This window comes from Protopterus annectens, chromosome 3.part0 (assembly GCF_019279795.1).
Source record: "Protopterus annectens isolate FY-2018-M chromosome 3.part0, PAN1.0, whole genome shotgun sequence".
In the NCBI taxonomy this organism is placed as follows: domain Eukaryota; kingdom Metazoa; phylum Chordata; order Ceratodontiformes; family Protopteridae; genus Protopterus; species Protopterus annectens.
Window position 1 is genome coordinate 1,813,053,864 of NC_056731.1, and position 18,422 is coordinate 1,813,072,285.

Below are 18,422 nucleotides of genomic sequence, written 5' to 3' on the forward strand. Positions count from 1 at the left end.
AAGGATTATGCAGCTGGGACACTGTTAACCTTAGTAATGCAAACCAATGACAGACAGCAACAGCAGCATCACCCACAGCACAGTATCAACCCGTGTCATACACACACATGCGTACTAAAGTTCCAAAATGTGTGTAGTACAATGCATACTGGCCACCAATAGAAACAATGGAGTGTTAACACTGGCCAATACAGGGCATGTTACCCTGCCCATGTGTCCAATATGCATGTACATGCAGACAGTGCACCTCCACCATGTTCACAAATGGACACCTGCAAACTTGTGTTGCACACACCCCACACTTACTGTCCACTGTATAACGCATGCTGACACAACTACACACATCAGCCAAGTGGCACATGGGCAAACAAAACACAATTGGAATAAACACTGGTGAAAACAATACAACATTGCTAATTACAGCTTTAATGCATCATGCCTGCTCAGCTACACCTTCAAGGATATCATTACACTTTACTGCTGACAACATGCTACACATCCAACCATTGCTATACTTTATTAAAGTCACCCTGTGCATCAGCACCATGTTAGCCTGTTCCTGCATCAATGTTACAGATGACAAGAGGTGGCACAGGTTTCATCATATGCACAGGGTGTGTTGTTGGTTTGCCAGAGGCATACAATCGACATGTGTGTGTGAGTGTGTGTGTGTGAGGGCCACGAGTACTGTTATGGGCAAATGGTGATGTAATGTGTGTGGGTATGTGTTTGCCCTAGGTTTCTGGTTTGTGTGTGTGTGTCTGCATGTACACAGTTCCACCATGTGGCTGCCATATACGTGGATTTGTGAGACAGCTACAGACTGTACCTGGCAGGCTTTAGAGATCATCGTCTCTGGCCATGGATACGGAAACTGTGCCTGGCAGGGGTGCTACAGACAGTAACAGGTACTAATCCAGATTGGGTACTATCCGAAGAGGTTGACATATGTCCACTGGATCCAGGTCCCTGCTGGGACTGGCTAGAGCCACGTGCACGTGGTCTGCTAGGATGGTCTATGGACAGCCCCCCCAACATTGCTGTGGCTGGTACTGGCACTACGGGAGCAGCTGAGACTTGCTGAACATCCACGGCGACCTCCAGCTGCTGATGTTGCTGGCATACGTCCACGTCGACGTCGCAACCATCCCGCACTGTCCTGACACATAGACATGACATTGTGGAGGACATCCAATGTCTCACCCCAACATCTATCAATGACCTCAGTGTAGTTACGTATGGCACCTGCTAGGTCACGGATACTATCATTTACAGAGGTGTTATGAGCCCTCTGTGCCCTTAGTCCCTGTCTGGTGTACCGCTCCATTTGTGTCTGTGCCTCCATGACAGCCTGGAACATGCATGTGGTAGAAAAGAGGTGTGGCACGTCTGCCAGGGGCATGATGACCAGCAGTGCTCTGACGAGAACCCTGAGCATCTGCCTATGTGGTACCATTCCAGACATCTGGCTATGGCTGCTGTGTCCTGATACATGTGCCATAGATACCACGCTGTCCTGGCCAGTGCCAACCGACACTGTCCTTCAGCTAAGGGCAATGGTGATGATGGATGTACAGGCAGTATGACTGTGTGCGTGGATGGGGTGGAGAATTGTGTACTGTCATTGGTGGCCCAACAACAGACCCTGACAAACCTGCCTGTGCCTCAACACACCTATCCTTATCATCACTGTCTGTCTCAGTGACATCAGGTTCCCTGCTGTACTGAACCAGCCCTACCTCGGCACCTGTGAGAGGAAAACATGAAACACACTAAGACCTGAATATGACTTCAGACCACATGCACACATGCACACACACAAAAATACACTCCTCCCTAAAGCAGACACACACAACACCAGCAATCACAGAACATATACAATAGCAGGTGATGGTGGGGTACAGTATCACAAGCAAAACAGTCATATCACACATGTCAGCATGCAGGACATGTGTTGCTCAACAACATGCAGTGCAAGTGTAGTCAGTCCTTATTACTAACAGTATACATGGCTTTGATGCATGTGTTTTGTTATTAGGTGATGGCCCTCCCACTGGAACACAATGCATACATGGACACAACATTGCTGTGCAGGTATTCATAACCCTGTAATGTACTGTGCACCATAACTCACAGGTGTACATACCATTGCTGGATGTGTATCTGTGTGTCAGATAGATATCCAATGCTGATTACAGCCTCTGTGTCTTTAGCAAATAATTGTGGACACATTTTTAGCACATGCATGATGAGTATTCACACATCATCAGTGGTGTACGGATAATTGATGGAATACCATTCGGCCACATACACAATGTACGGTACTTATGGTGAGTGTAGATCATATTGTGGACATGCCAGTCTCATCCATGACATGGCATGCTAAAACACAACTGCATATTTAAACACTACACATACCCAATGTGTGTCATATGACCTAGCCACTCAATGGCATTACAAGACATATATGTGTCAGTTGTGCAAATGGTGATTGGGTATGCATACAGTTTAGAGATGCATATGTGTGCACACACGCAACATTAAGGTGTATAGCAATGAAAGCTATGTGTAATACTGTGGTTACAATAACTGGATGGGGTATAGTACCATAGGCCATTATCATGAAGCATCAGGTGGTCACTCAAGGCTACAAATGTTTCCCAAACCAGCACTAATTATGCTGTGCCGGAACTGTACTACCTTGGTTAAATTCACCATTTCACAACCAGTTGTTACGTGAGTTTGTAAGTGAGTTTGTAAGGAGGCCAATAAGGACCACTCCCTGACATGAACGTGTAGTGTGTTGCAGAGTGTTTAAATGCCCCATGATACGCTTAATGTGTGGATGAGATTTTGGATACTGGAGTGTGTCTTTACAGAGGGTTTGGGAATCCTTTATGTGTAGCATGTTAAAATGCTCTGTGTATGACATAGATGTGTATGTTATGTGCATGTTGAGTATCAACTGTGCCTATCCAATGGTCACTACAGTCTAGCCACAGTTGTTTGAGATGGTCTGGGTATTGCATGTGTTTGAGGCAGCTAATCACATTAGTGAGATGTGCGTGCTCTTACACCAAACGTGCACAGCATGCATTATGGGTAGGTGTGTTACATGTGCACATGGCCTACACCTTAACTATGACATGCACTTTTTATTTACAATAATAAATGTAGACCACACTCACCAGCATCTGTCTGCTGCCTTGATGTCACCCCAGAGGGACCTACATAGAGACGAGACAGTTTGTCAGTGGCCACAACTGTGGCACTGCTACTGTGTGTTTGCAATCTTAACAGTACAACAACAGTTTACATTCACAGGGCTACAGATTATGTTCCAAATGATCAGTATTTCACAACAACAGGTTCCACATCTTTGAACGACACACTCCACATCTCACATATGCATGATCTACCAATACAGATAACAGTATTGGTATCAGATATGCGATGTTATCTGCATGCTCCATGTGTGCTTGCTGGGTGGCTCCAACCTCCATCATGGTGTTATGTCTGTTGCTGTTGTTGTTGGGCAGGTGCCACCAGGCTCAGGAGCAGCTCCTCCACTCTGGTGAGGGGGGGATGGATATTAACACCACCTCCTGTTGCAAGCTGTTGTCTACGCACATCAGCAGCACGCTGACGGGCATGTCTGAGAAGATCACTGCAGTGGTGGTGTACCTGCTCATATGTCCGGTTATGCAGGCCTACCTCATTTACCCTGCGGATAACATCTTGCCACATTGCAGTATGCTCCTGCTGGTCCTGGCTGGTTCATGAGAACATGAGATGGTAGTGCTGAATCATACTGCTAATAATGATATCATCTTCAGCACTACTGTAACTGGGGTTCCTGCGATGGGCCATGATCCCTGGAAGACATAAATACAAAAATATGTCTGAGCAAGTCATATATCACATTTAACATTATACAGTACAGATATCACTGAACTGCCATATACAGCAACCTATAAGCTAACCGGGAGTGAAACAATGTAACTGCCACTTATCACTGCTCACCCCACAACTGCTTGAAAGTGCCTTGCTCACTCTCTATCTAATGAACCATGTTCTGCACAGCAACAAAATAAAATCACTATATAAGACTATACAAGAGTACCTGGCACACTGTATGCAACACGATGCACCACCTAGCCACAGCAGATATACATCAAGCTGATGTGTAAAGAAATATATCATCCATCGCAATCAGTGTAAGGTCCAGTAAATGTATTACTATAATACCACACAGCTTGTTTTAATGGCAAACCCGCAGCCAAAATATAAGCGCAATTGGGAATATAGGTCGCATACTGCTGTAGTACACTATGAATGTTGCTAGATACACAGTTATATGTTTTACCACGCATATGTCAAAGGACATGTTACAGACATACCCACACACACACATCAGACATAATTACAGGACACAAAGGTATGACAACCCAGATAAGCTTTCAGTGTGTACTATACAGTACTGTGTGTCAGTACTTACACAGCCTTAATCTTGAGAAATGCAATCTGTGATGAATACAGGGACCACACAAAACAGTGGATGCAAGCAATGTGGACATACATCATACTTTGCTGTACAGGCCCAGAGCTTCAAGTAGTACTACAGTACACACAGGATTTGGATTCAACATTGGCACCAATCAATAAACATAGATGTAGTGCTTTAGCCTCCAATGACAAACCCTAGTTAAAACCAAGGGACTTAATCACACTGTATGCAATAGCACTTGTTCTGCCTAGCAACAGAATACACAGCTTTTGCTAGGATCAAAACAAGGACCCATAATACCATGACATAAACAGTTTCCCACTAAGCTATCCCACAGATACATATCTTTGACGTATTCACAAACATATTGACCATCACAGTCAGTCAACAGTACAGAGAATCTATTGCAACAAGTAGATATAGGTGTGTATGAGTATATATAACTCTCTCTCTCTATATATATATATATATATATATATATATATATATATATATATATATATATATATATATACATATATATACATATATATACATATACACATCCATTGGTCTACATATACATATATATGTAGGCACATATACATTTCACCTTTCATAGTGAGAATATCAATTATACAAAGGATGTAAGGTATACAGTAATGTAATAAAATCGCACAGTCTTGGAATAAATGCATTGAAGGTGTTCACAGCCCAGGTAGCTTTAACAGGCCTTACTGGCTTCAACACTGCAAACTGAACAAACCACCCACAGTGTTTAACCACCACATGTCATATACCAGCACTGTATGCTGTCTTGTTTGTCACACTAAAACCTACATACAAATATGTGCATACTAACCTTCACCAACATATATATCTCCACCCTTCACAAACAGTTGCAATATGTCCCCTGCTCTATGCACATATACAGATGTGAATATATATGACACATATATATTTCTCCGTATGTGTGTGGCATACACACACAAGGTCCACACTGTTGTAAGTCCCTGGACCTCACAGCTGAACTGTTGGGCCTTGCTGCAACACAAACAGGTGTCGCATATGAACACACACTAACATTAGGGGGGGTATATATACGGCTACAGATGCTAGATAAGCATACTAGACTGCTACAGCAGTTGCCAATGCTAAGCTACACTTTAATATGACTATCATGCATGTGTTGTTCTGCCACACCCATGTTTATATAATGTCAGCGCTAATCTCCCCAACAGCCAATGGCCACACTACTGTACAGAACACAGATAATATGGATCTGATCTTTGACATTTAATGCTGAGCTACACATTTCACAAGTATGTCCCACTGCCCACAGGTACACACAGTATTGTACATAGCAGTAGTTAAGCAGAACATCTGCGCATAAAGAAGTACTGCTGCCACATATGAATGGTTCACATTATGTAGACTATTCTTCAATAACATCTACTACATGCCAGTAAATACATATGTCACATACCTTTCCTTTGTATGATTTGGTAATATTTATTTTTCCTTTTCTCTGTCTCTACAATAGAGTGATTGAGTTTGTTGGCAGAGATTGCAGCCTGCTTTTGTAGGAATTTGCACATGAGCATGTGATGGCCTCTGCACCAATTAGTGGCCACCATTTGCTAATTGCATGCAGCCTGCTGTGTAGTAATTGCAGTAATCACTGTCATAGCAACCCAGTATTATAAAGTGCTGACTCATGTAGGCATGGCCCTTTCAGCTTTGCAAGATGGAGATCATCCTTGTTTGCTGTGGACATCATTGTTTAAGACAGAAGGTTGGTATAGTTCTTATATCAGAAGCCAGGGGTGTAGCCAGAGATTTACATTTTGTACTCAGACCTAATGTTGCTGCTTCCAGTACCCAGTTGTCAGTGTAGAAATGCACTCACCCCTCAAAATGCTACCCTAAGATACATGGAAAGATGTACTTTCTTTTCAACTGTTACAATTAACTGCCATATAAAGCTGGTTATTGAGATGTATTCCTTTGGCACAAGAATTGTTTGTGAACTGCTATACTGTGAATGTTCATTTACTCAGTTCTAAACAGTTTGTGCTTTTTTAGTGTTGACATTAGCACAAGCTGCTCAGACAAACTGGACACATTTCAGTACAGTGAGTATGCTTACCTACATCCTTGGTAGACCCTGCACACACATGTATATTCTATATTTGGGTAGGGTTGCAGAAGTACAGCGAGCGTAAGTACTATTGTGTGGATTATATCTTGCTGGACTTACAGGGTTGCTGTGTACATGTTAGTTTATCAAGGCAAGTAGTCTGTCTGCGTAACTCCCAACTGTGGACCTATCCACATGATAGCCAGAAAATAGCCTGTTATTTTTTGTCTGTGCACCACACAGGTCTTTTCAGCACTAGAGCAATGGCATTCTTACAGTTGGTTGCTACCAGTCCATGGCTACATCCATTTGTATTTCAGTGTTGTATTCCTACATAAAGGTATGCTTCTGAAACTCCTTCCAAAGCTATTTGCCCATGTGTAACAGCAGAAAGGCTGATATGCCTCTGTGTTTCCGCCTCTGCCAGACTTCTCAACCACTCAAGTACATATTTGAACAGACTCAGGGAAAAGTAAAGAAAAAGTCAGGGACACCTTTAAAATATTATTGCCATTAAGTTGAGACATTGAGAGAATCAGATCATATGAATTAATACACCTTTTCTGAAGTAAAAGAAGTGTCTAACTCTTAATTATTGTCATTATTCATTAAGTGTAATTCACCACCTTTCTGGCCAAAGTCAGTAGTTTTTGGAGGGATTCAGAGGGACAGAGCTAAAATTTGTTTCAAAATCAGGGACATCCCTGAAAATTAGGGACAGTTGGGAGGTATGGCCTCTGCCCTAAACAGATATGCCAGTGTTTGTCCTGCTGTGATACTGTGTGGGGTTGTAAAGTGATGGTGTAACATTATTTCCTGCTAGAATGGCTGCTTCTCTTATCACAGTCATGTATTGTAATCCCACAACAACTGTTGGTCAACATCCACAGAACAAGATGTGTGGTATGGTATTCCTATTTTTCCTTTACATTCACTCATTCTGATGCATGATATATTTATTTAAGCACCAACTTGATGTATATCTACCGTGGCTTAGTGGTACTTCATGTTGTGTAGTGTGTGCAAGGTCTGGGGTTCAAGACTTAGAGGTGTTTTATTTTGCTCCTGAGCAGAACAAGGGCCCTCACATACAGAGTAACTAAGGCACTTTTAAGCAGCTGTAAGCAGGTTTGCGTGGGTTTGCGCATTGCTGAGCATAGCTTAGCCAAGCGCAAACTCACTCAAACCTGCTAATTACTGCTTAATAGTGCTTAATCCCGCTAACCCCCGCGCTCATTTCTTTGAAAGAAAAGAAAAATGGGGAGATAGGAAAGTGGTGAAAACGTGGCACAAAGAGGGAAAGACAGTATGGAAAATAGCCCGGGATGTGCAGGACGGGTGTAGGGAAGGTCCACAGCTGCCCATTTCTTCAACAGCAACAGCTGTGCATATGCAATAAATTTGGAGGTCGAAATGAAACCTTCAACCCCTGAGAGAGGGGTGAGGACAACAAAGAATGTTGTAATGCCAATTAAATAACATTTCAGGTGTCCAGTGGACATGTGTGCAAAATGGGCAGCTATGTATGGGGCGTAATTATTTTTTGGGTGCAGATTGCCCTTTTTATTTTTCAGGTGAGAGTGGAATGTGGGGTAGGGAAAGTAGGTATAGTTGGGGAGGTAAACAGACAAGATAAACAAGATGCATACAGGGGCGGTATATGACACGTGGTGGGTGAACACCTTTGACGGGGAGGGATGTTTGGAAATCGCAAGCCCATGAGCCCCCAGATGGAAACAGTGGGACTGAGGTCCCCACCCATGGGCAGTCACCACTGCACCTTCATGGCCCAGAGGGTGGCTGTTCTGGGGGCTGTGTAGGAGGGGCAGGCTGAACTGGAAGTTGTGCCACTCGGGCCTCAAGCTGGCATAGAGGTTCTGCAACAGAAACTTAAATCTCTCTACGCACCACAGCCCGGACCATTCGAAGGGTGATAGGTGGCCCTCCTCTGCCCATGCTTGCACGGGGGGAAGAGCTCCATCCCCTGCAGTGCTTCCACCCTAAGGTGGCACACGGCCAATGGAGGAGGAGGTGGCTGGGCACCAGATCTGTTGGTGCCAGGTGCCATGGCCAGCTGAGGTGGGACAGGTGGGTCTGCTGGGACCGGCCTTCCCATACAAACTATGTTTTGGACAGTTTAATAAAGATATGGGTTAGTAACAGTCAACAGCATTCCCAGTTATAACAGCATGCAGAAGTATTTCCATTAATCCAACACACCAGATTTTCAACAGTTGAAAAGCAAGCATAACACATGCATATATAGAACAAAAGTGGACATTACAACAGCATGCAGGTTGAATTGATGGCAACAGACCACCAATATTGTGGTATTTTAACAGGGCACATGCATAGAAATAAATGCAAATATTTATAAACCAATAGGACATACGTCCCAACAAATGTTTTGAGATTAGACATACCGATTGAGATGTGGAATTGCATTTTTTATGCACATACAGTAGGGTGGAAAAAGATAGCTCAATTAACAACTTATATATCCTTCTAGTTTTCACTACATTCCTATTAACTGCAGTTATGCACCTTACATGTATTATTACACTACCCAATATCCTTATATTGTGCAAGTGGATTTTGCTAGATCATTATTTTCATGAGCTGTATCTTACATACAAACTGTCCAAGATGCAGACGTTACTGCAACATATTTTATGAGTTGCTCACAGACACTACTGCTAAGATGGTACACTGACAGCTCTACTTTTACATAATTATCTAGATATGTTCAGATGAAAGTATCAGTTATATGTTAACAGCTCCCTACATTTCTGGCAGCACACTGACATTTCTGGGGAACACGATACCAAGCTACTCATGTGTCAGATTAACCTGTACATGCTGGGCATGAACCAACAGTTGAGGGCTGTAAATAAGCATAAAAGCTACTGGCACTCCCTTCATCCACGTTATATGGGCCTACCCAAGTGTGGGTTGACACTGCTTAATACAACACTACTATTTGTAGAATGCAACAGTACAACAGCATCAAAGAAAATGACACAGATGCACTCCAGTAATTCTACATTTATTAAAAGATTATTACACCTTTATTTATTGGGTTAAAACACTTTTTTGAAGGCTCTCTCATTTATTTTATATAACAGTACATGCAGAATAATTACTAACCTGCCTGATGAAGCAGCCTTTGCAGCCAATCTTCATGGGCTTGCTGGTTCATAGCCCGGACACCTGCAGCTGTGAAATAAATGCAGTGATATTGAGACATACATATCCATAGTATAGACAAGCATAGCAATTCTTAACTACTTGATACAATGGCTACTTACTCAGTATTGGGACATTAGGCATCGCATGGGATTCCTGGATCCACTGGTCCAGTTGATCCTCCCTACATTGCTTCAGGTCAGAATAATGGTGCCTGACCTGCTCACCAGTCTGAGGAACACCAGTGGCACTGGTGAGATCACGGGCAAGACTGTTCTGGGCCTCCATTTTACATTGGGTACCCTGGTACTGGTCCCGCAGGAGTCTTTCCTCATGATTGTGGACAAGGAGCTAAACCATTACTTTGGACTCCTCAATGCCCCAGCGTTGCGCTCTAAATCGAGTGCCTTCTCCAACACCGGCCATGCTGACTGCAGAAGGAAGCTATAACCGGTTATGGCAAGTATTCCCGGCTGTGGAGCTTAAATATGCCTTATTTCCCACACTTATTTGTGATTGGCCAGTTTTGGAAAAACTCAGCTGTAGGCACTCCTGCTTACCTGATGTTGACAATGTTTAAAATTCCTTTGATAGATATGTGTATGTTGAAAGTGCATGTATATGAAATGCTGTCATGGCTTAGTGGTTAAGTACTGTGACTATAGTGCACTGTATCCCGAGTTCGAGCCCTGTCACTGCTTTTTATTTTCCTACTGGGCAGACCTGACTGGTTACGGTACAGTAAAGGAGGTGTGGCCATGTTAACTGACTTTGCTCAACTTTGCCTGACTTTGCCCAACGTTGCTCGACGTTGCCAGACATTGCGCTGGTTAGCGTGGTGCACAGCTATGCACAAATACATTGTGATTGTGCTGGTTAGCGTGGTGCGCAGCTACGTGCAAAGACATTGCGCTGGTTAACACGGTGGGCAGCTATGAGCAATTTGATTTAAATATGCTCAATACTGGTAAAATGTGCTTAGCAGTATTTTATATTGCTTAAAATAGGGTACTCATGCCTCAGAATGCATAACCATTTCACCTTTATATATATATATATATATATATATATATATATATATATATATATATATATATAATTCGTTCACTACTACATTTAACTTTTCAATGCATTTTACAAAACTTATACATAAAAAATGTCAGGAAATATTTTTGTATACACATTTCCAACAGAAAATGGAACGTGCAGTAATGGGACTCGAACCGGGAATATCTCCTCTTTGTGTGAAGGGTTTAACCACTACGCTATCACTATTTTGCTTAATTTGCATATATTTTTCTTATTTTCCTCTTCTGGTGTCTAAGCTGCTAACTGTAGCTAAGCAATGGGCAAACCCACGCAAATAGGGGCAGCTATATCGGATGAAATAAAAAAAAATAAAAAAACTCTTTTTATTTTCAATTTTGTCAGTTGTTTAACATATGGGGGAGTGTAGTGTTACATTGTGCACATGTGAGCGGACTCGCTCATGTAACTTGTAATTGCGGCGTTTCTTCATTGCAGGGGCGTGGATTTTTGGACTGCTCAGCATTCCGGCATGCCCCCTACACTCGTCCACACTCCGTGTAAGCTTTAGAGTTGAGGCAGTGTACCCTCATTAATATGCATGGTGCACAGCCGTCATACTCTTAGACTGGCGCTTCCGTGTAAGACTAATCTAGTCTTACACGGAAGATTAGTAAATCCTGGGGGCTGATTTTTCTCAATAGGTCTTATTATCCACAGTCTGTTATGGTTCAGTGAAAAAGTTCTGGAAGTGCACTGCTATAGCATGAATATCAATATACCATGTTCATTAATAAGTTCTAATTCCCTTTATGAAGTGTTGTTGAGATTTTAATTTGCACCTACAAGCCAAAGCTCAACAAGCCAACAAAGACAATGAGGGTGCACACAATCGTTATCTTCTGCAAAGATATGGGTGTATCCTGTTAATTGCTGTGCTCCAGTTTGTAAGGATCTAATATTTTAAAATACAAGACACTTTATTACTGTATCAGCTGATTTAACAGCGGTCCCTCGGATTGGTTCTAGTCTGGATTTAGAACTTTACAGTTCTTTCAGCAAAATCCTGAGTTCAGGGACACCTATATGTCTGGTCAGTGAAACAGAGAACCAAATACATAAATGTACTTATCCCTAGAGTCTGACAGTTCACTTTCTACTCATTTGCAAGCAGTTACCTATAAATTAAGAAATAATATAGACCTGATACCACATTATTAAAAAGGAATATAAAAATCATTCATATATATTGCCAGACTTACAGAGAACTGTTGCAGCTGCTTCTGACAGTGGAGCACTCACCTGGAGAGAAATGGTAGTACAGTACCTCCTGACCAATGAAGCCATGACCTCTGGTTCATCAAATGATACACCAAGACCATATTTATTATATCTATGAGACACTTCCTGATGGGTCCATGGCTGGCTGAATACCTAGTAGTACCATAAGGATGGAAGAAACTACTGGACTGTCCCAGGGCAAAACATAGATGGAAAGTTCTGGAGAAAACATTTTCCAGTATTGACCAATCTCACCAATATATGGTCGAGACAATGTTTGGTGAAGTACGTACCAAAGATGAAGTGACTGCACTACATTTGGCTGCCAAAGAGACATCCTTAAAGCAAGTATCTGGTTGAGTGGACGTTTGACCACATTAACCAAGCGTTAGTTGTCAACTGAAGGAAAGCAATAATACAGCTGACAATCCCATTAGAAAAGTACAGTTTTGTACCTACCATAAATGTAGATGTTCGAAGATCCACATTGCTGCAGTCCTTACTTATGGGTAGTCCGCTGTCCTCGGTCGGCCCGAATACCAAAGTATTAGGCTGACGTCGGTCATGGGCGCCTAGATCTGACATCAGAGCGTCAGGGTATAAAGGCGCATGACCGACGTCATATCCTCAGTCTTTTCTTGCCCCAGATGTCAGAAGGCCAAACAAGAAAGGCCACAGCCAAAAACAGAATACCTCCCAAAAACAAGCCCAACAACAACCATCACCTAAAGCATAGCATCATGTGAAACTACAGTGGGAAGGAGGGAGGGTATTGACTGCAGCAATGTGGATCTTGAACATCTACATTTATGGTAGGTACAAAACTGTACTATGTTCTTCATCTCACATTGCTGCAGTCCTTACTTATGGGTAGAATCCCAAAGCAACGGGAAAGGGAGGTTGGTAAAAATCATAGAGCATTAGGGGCTGCTAAAATGCCCTGTAAAATTGCAGTGGCAAATCCAGCCCTAGACTTAGAATAAAGAGGAAGGTGGTAATGTTTAGAAAAAGTATGCACTGAACTCCAAGTAGCTGCCTCCAAAATGTCTTTTGTAGCTACCCCCTTAGAAAGGCCGTAGAAGTAGCAGTAGCCCTAGTGGAATGAGGCCTGATTCCAGCCGGAATCTCCTTACCATGAAGGGAATAACAGAAAGAAATACAAAACCCAATCCATTTAGAAATAGTTTGTTTTGAAACAGGTTTACCCTGTGAACCCAAAGCAAAAGAAACAAACAACTGCTGAGACTGTCTGAACTCCCTGGTTCTGCTCAAATAATAACGCAACTGTCTGTGAATATCCAAAGTATGCAGAATTTTCGCCCCTTTATTTTGGGGGTTTGCATAAAAAGTAGGCAAATGAATAGTTTGGTTTAAGGCCACACTAGAAACCACTTTAGGCATAAAGGAAGGATTAGTACGCAAAGATACCCTATCCCTATGAAAAATCAGGAAAGGCTCCACTGCCATGAGGGCCTGTAATTCAGAAACCCTTCTTGCAGAGGTAATGGCCAACAAAAAAGCAGTTTTCCATGACAAATACTTTAACTCGGCAGTAGCTGCAGGCTCAAAAGGTTGTAGAGTAAGTTTTTCCAACACAAAATTGAGATCCCAAGCAGGAGTAGGAGCTCTACGTGGGGGTCTTATATTCTTTGCCCCTCTAAGAAATTGCTTAAACAAAGGATGAGAGAATAAAGGAGGGTCACAATCATAGTGAGCAGAAATGGCTGCAGCATGGACCTTTATCGAGGGAGAAAGACAAACCCTTGTCCAATAACTCAGTAAGATATTGAAGAGCAACACTTAAATCAGGTTTGGAGACATCAAAGTCCTTTCTTTTGCTCCAAATAAAAATCTCCTCCATTTATCAGAGTAAACTTTCCTGGTACTAGGCCTCCTGGCCTCCAAAATAACATTCAAAACTTGTTGTGGAAGCTGAGACCCTCCAGAGTCTAAAACAGAATATGCCAGGCTGTTAGATGCAGAGACTGAATCTTGACATTGAGGAAGTGACTGTCCTCTTGTGACAAAAGGTGCGGAATCAAAGGTAGAGGCCATGGAGGTTCTCGTACTAAACTCCTCAGTAGTGGGTACCAGTGTTGTCGAGGCCAATCCGGTGCTATCAAAATCATGGTTGGCTTGTCTTGTCTGGCCTTTAAAAGTACCTTGGGAAGAAGAGGCAGAGGTGGAAAGGCATATACATGCAGATTGTTCCAACTGAATGATAGAGCGTCCACCTTCCAAGCTGTGTGATGAAACATTTTTGTGCAAAACTTTGGCAACTGGTAATTTAGTGGAGAAGCGAACAGATCTATGTCTGGAGTTCCCCATAACACTGTCAACTGTTGGAATACATGAGGATCCAATTTCCACTCGTGAGGATCCACTATTTGTCTGCTCAAGACATCTGCTAAGGAGTTCTGTGCTCCTGGTAGAAACCTTGCCTGAAGATTGAGGTGTAGATTGAGAGCAGTTTCCCACAGAATCATCGCTTGCCTGCAAAGAGGGTAAGAATGGGTTCCCCCCTGCTTGTTGATGTACCACATGACAGTAGTGTTGTCTGTTTGAATCAACACCTGCCCTGGGTGAAGTAAATCTTTGAAAGCCATCAATGCAAACTGGACTGCTAACATTTCCTTCAAGTTGATATGCAAATGTTGGAGTTTGACAGGCCACGTGTTTTGCACCCATTTTCCATTGAGGTGTGCTCCCCAAGCCTTGTCCGAGGCATCTGTCGTTAGAATCTGACTCGCCTCTGGCCGGGTCACAGAGAGTCCCTTGTTTAGGTGACATTCCTGAGCCCACCACAAAAACTCCTTCTGAATGCAAGGTATTATCTGAATGACAGTGTATAGATCTTGGCAGTGCTGTGTCCACACATTTTTGAGATACCATTGAAGCTTCCTCATATGCAATTTGGCATTGGGAAGCATCAGAATACAAGATGCCATGAACCCCAAGGCTTGAAGGACTGTCCTTGCAGTCAGCCTGGACCGTAGAGACATTTGATGGAAATAAAGAGAAAGGCTTCTTTGTTTGTCCGGGGTCAAAAAGGCCATCTGGGAAGCTGTATTCAGTCTCACACCCAGAAAGCACATGTCCTGAGAGGGTACTAGACTGGACTTTGTTTCGTTCACAGAATACCCTAGGCATCTTAACACTGCCATCACATACTGTAGATGATGAAGAAGTTCGTCCTTTTCTTGTGCAATAATCAGGCAATCGTCTAAATAAGGATAAATCTGTATTCCTCTTAGTCTGAAAAATGCTATCACTGGAGCCAGAATCTTTGTGAACACTCTGGGTGCAGTAGATAAGCCAAAGGGCAATGCAGAGAACTGATAATGTAAATTTCCAGCCAAACGCAGGTACCTCCTGCAACTGGGCCTGATAGGAACATGCAGGTAAGCCTCTTTGAGATCCAGAGTAACCATCCAGTGATCTTTTCCCAACAGAGGTAAAAGTTGTTGTAAAGTCAGCATCTTGAACTTTGGAATGTCCAGGTAAGTGTTGAGGATAGATAAATCCAAAATTGGTCTCCACGTGTTCCCTTTCTTTGGAACTAGAAACAGGCGAGAATAAAATCCTAGGCCCACTTCTGACAGAGGAACTGGCTGTATAGCTCCTATTTGAAGAAGTAAAGAAATTTGTCTGTGAGCCTCTATCCTTTGCCGAGGAGGGACGTCCGGCATGCCTTTGAAAGGAGGCATGGTATGGAAATAGAACTTGTAACCTCGGATTATAATGTCCAATACCCATTTGTCCTGGGTGACTAAATGCCAATTTTGCTTGAAAAGAGCCAACTTTCCTCCCAAAGGAGCTGCCAGGCAAGAAGAATCTGGCAGCTGAAAATGCAGGTCATTGGGCCTGTTTACAAAAGGACTGGCCCCTGCCCTCACCAGCAGACTGAGCAGGCGAACTCCATTGTCTCGGCCTGAAGGTACCCTGAGCTCTGCCCCTACCACGCCTAGATCTACCCCTAGACTGAGAATCAGAAGAAGGGTACGTCCACCCCTTAGTAGGCCAATTTCTACTAAACTTTGGAGGTTGTACCTGCAAAAAATCTTTAACAGTCTGCATAGACTTAGCCTTGTCTTCCATTTTCTTTAAGACTGACTCCACAGGAGGACCAAACAAAACTTCAGATTGTAAAGGGCATCCAGAATTCTAGACTTAACATGCTCAGACAAATTCTGATCCTTAAGCCAGGCGTGCCTAGAATAACTGAACCAGTGGCAGCCACCCTAGAAGAAGCCTGTAAAGCATCAAAACCACATTGCAAAGAGTGCTTACCCACCTGTTCAGAAACATGCACTATATCCTGCAATTCTTTACACTCTATGCCCTCTGCCAAAGCATCCACTTTAGATCTTAGCTGAGAAAGGAGGAAATTCTGATACTTCAACATATGAAACTGGCAGTTCAAAGCTCTCATTGCTAAAGTAGAAGAGGTATATACCTTCTTACCCCATCTATCCAAAGCTCTAGCTTCCTTATCCAGAGGAACCGGATTCTTAACAACAGAGGCTCTAACACCCTTAGGCCCCTGACTAATAGTTTCTGGGTCCGCCCTAGGACTCTTATAAAGATATTTATGAGCCTCAGGCACCCTGTAATACCTGTCCGGGTTTAACTGGAGCAGGAGGCACAGAATCTGGATTAAGGGAAGCTTCCGAGAAAACATCTGAAACAACATCCAAAACCGGAGGTATAGCTAAGGGTCTATGCTGTGGTAAGAACAAGAACTCCCTAAGTCTCTTCCGTGAATCAGAGTAATCCTGTCCTTCCCACTTAAAATGCTCCCTCATGGAATGCAGAGTTTCTGAAAATGAAAAATCCTCTGGAGGAGAAGCAGAAGGAGTGGAATCCTCTGCATCAGAATCAGAATAAGGAGGGAAATCTTGAATGTCTTCAGCAGAAGACTCTGAATCATCTGAGGCCTGCTCTAAACTTTCCAACTCTGGCTCCATCCTGGGCCTCTTATCAGGAGGAGGCATAGAACCTCTAATTAAAGTAATCAAATCCTCTGCCATTTTAAGCATGTGCTTTTTAGGCACAGACCCTGAAGAACCAGAACTGACCCCAGAGGAAGACAAAACAGAACTGCCCTTAGAAGGAGCCTTAGAAACAGTAACAGAAGGCCTAACCACCTTAGGCATAGAAGGGAGAATAGTAACCTGAGAGGCCCCTTCAGCCTGACCTGCCTCCTGAGAGGCCACATCATGTAAAATCAAAGTTTCCCCCTGGGACTCAACAGAAACTTCAGCCGGATCCACCTGTTCAGCTGTAGCTTCTAAAGATCCGGCGTCCGTAATGGACGAATCATCCTGCCTAGGCTTTAAAGATTTGTCTTTGCGCTTCTTAGTAGAAGCAGGCGTTGGAACATCCGACGGCATATTATAATTACACCTCTTGCCAAAGACTAACCTAGCGCAATCTAACCTCCGTTTTATAGTGCGCTTATTAAACCTAGCACAAAACCGACACCCAACTACGTCGTGCTCGTCCCAAACAAGGAATACAAAGAGTGGTAATCCCTATGCGTATCTGTTTCCCACAAGAAATACAATTATTCACTTTTTCTGACATCCGTAAGTAACTGAGGCAAGAAAAACAAAAATATTCCCAACGGGTACTTAGCCCAACTTGGTATCGGTCTGAAACTCCGAAAACGAAAAATTTCAGAATGCCGAACGGCACTTGCAACGCTGCTTCTGCATCGGACCATGCGGCAAAAAAGACTGAGGATATGACGTCGGTCATGCGCCTTTATACCCTGACGCTCTGATGTCAGATCTAGGCGCCCATGACCGACGTCAGCCTAATACTTTGGTATTCGGGCCGACCGAGGACAGCGGACTACCCATAAGTAAGGACTGCAGCAATGTGAGATGAAGAACATCCATCTGCTTGGCTACCACAAGCACTTCCATCACTGGAGCAAAGGAGACAAAAAGTTGGCAGAGCTTTGTAAACTTCAGCACAAGCTTCAAGTAACACCCGAGCTAACAGTACACATCCAGGGTACATAAAGCCCACCTGGTGTCTACAACCACAAAAAATCCAGGAAACCAACTGGCTCAGGGAAATCTCTTAACTGACCTTCAGGAGAAAGCATGGTTTTATTCTGAGGAACACCCTTCCTCTATGAAAGGCCAGATATGGCTTCCTACACATATAGCTTGACGTTCTGACATGGGACAAAGCTGATGGTCACCAGGAACAGTTTTCTTACAAAATAAATTCAATACTGCTGAGTGCGTATGCTCAATTGGATGGAACTGTTTCCTCAATGAAACTCAGAGA

At 43.1% G+C, this 18,422-nt stretch overlaps 1 protein-coding gene across 9 annotated transcripts in view; it reads right to left on the minus strand.

The window, feature by feature from the left end:
- Nucleotides 1–18,422, minus strand: part of SNAP47 (synaptosome associated protein 47) — a 601,169-nt gene that overhangs the window by 244,757 nt on the left and 337,990 nt on the right. For 6 of the 9 annotated variants that reach the window (XM_044065857.1, XM_044065858.1, XM_044065860.1 and 3 more), the window contains exon 4: nucleotides 9,774–9,842. The exons of the other annotated variants lie outside the window; for them this stretch is intronic. In XM_044065857.1, the coding sequence (XP_043921792.1) occupies nucleotides 9,774–9,842 (69 nt within the window). The remainder of the gene's footprint in view (nucleotides 1–9,773; nucleotides 9,843–18,422) is intronic. 9 annotated transcript variants of the gene reach the window in all.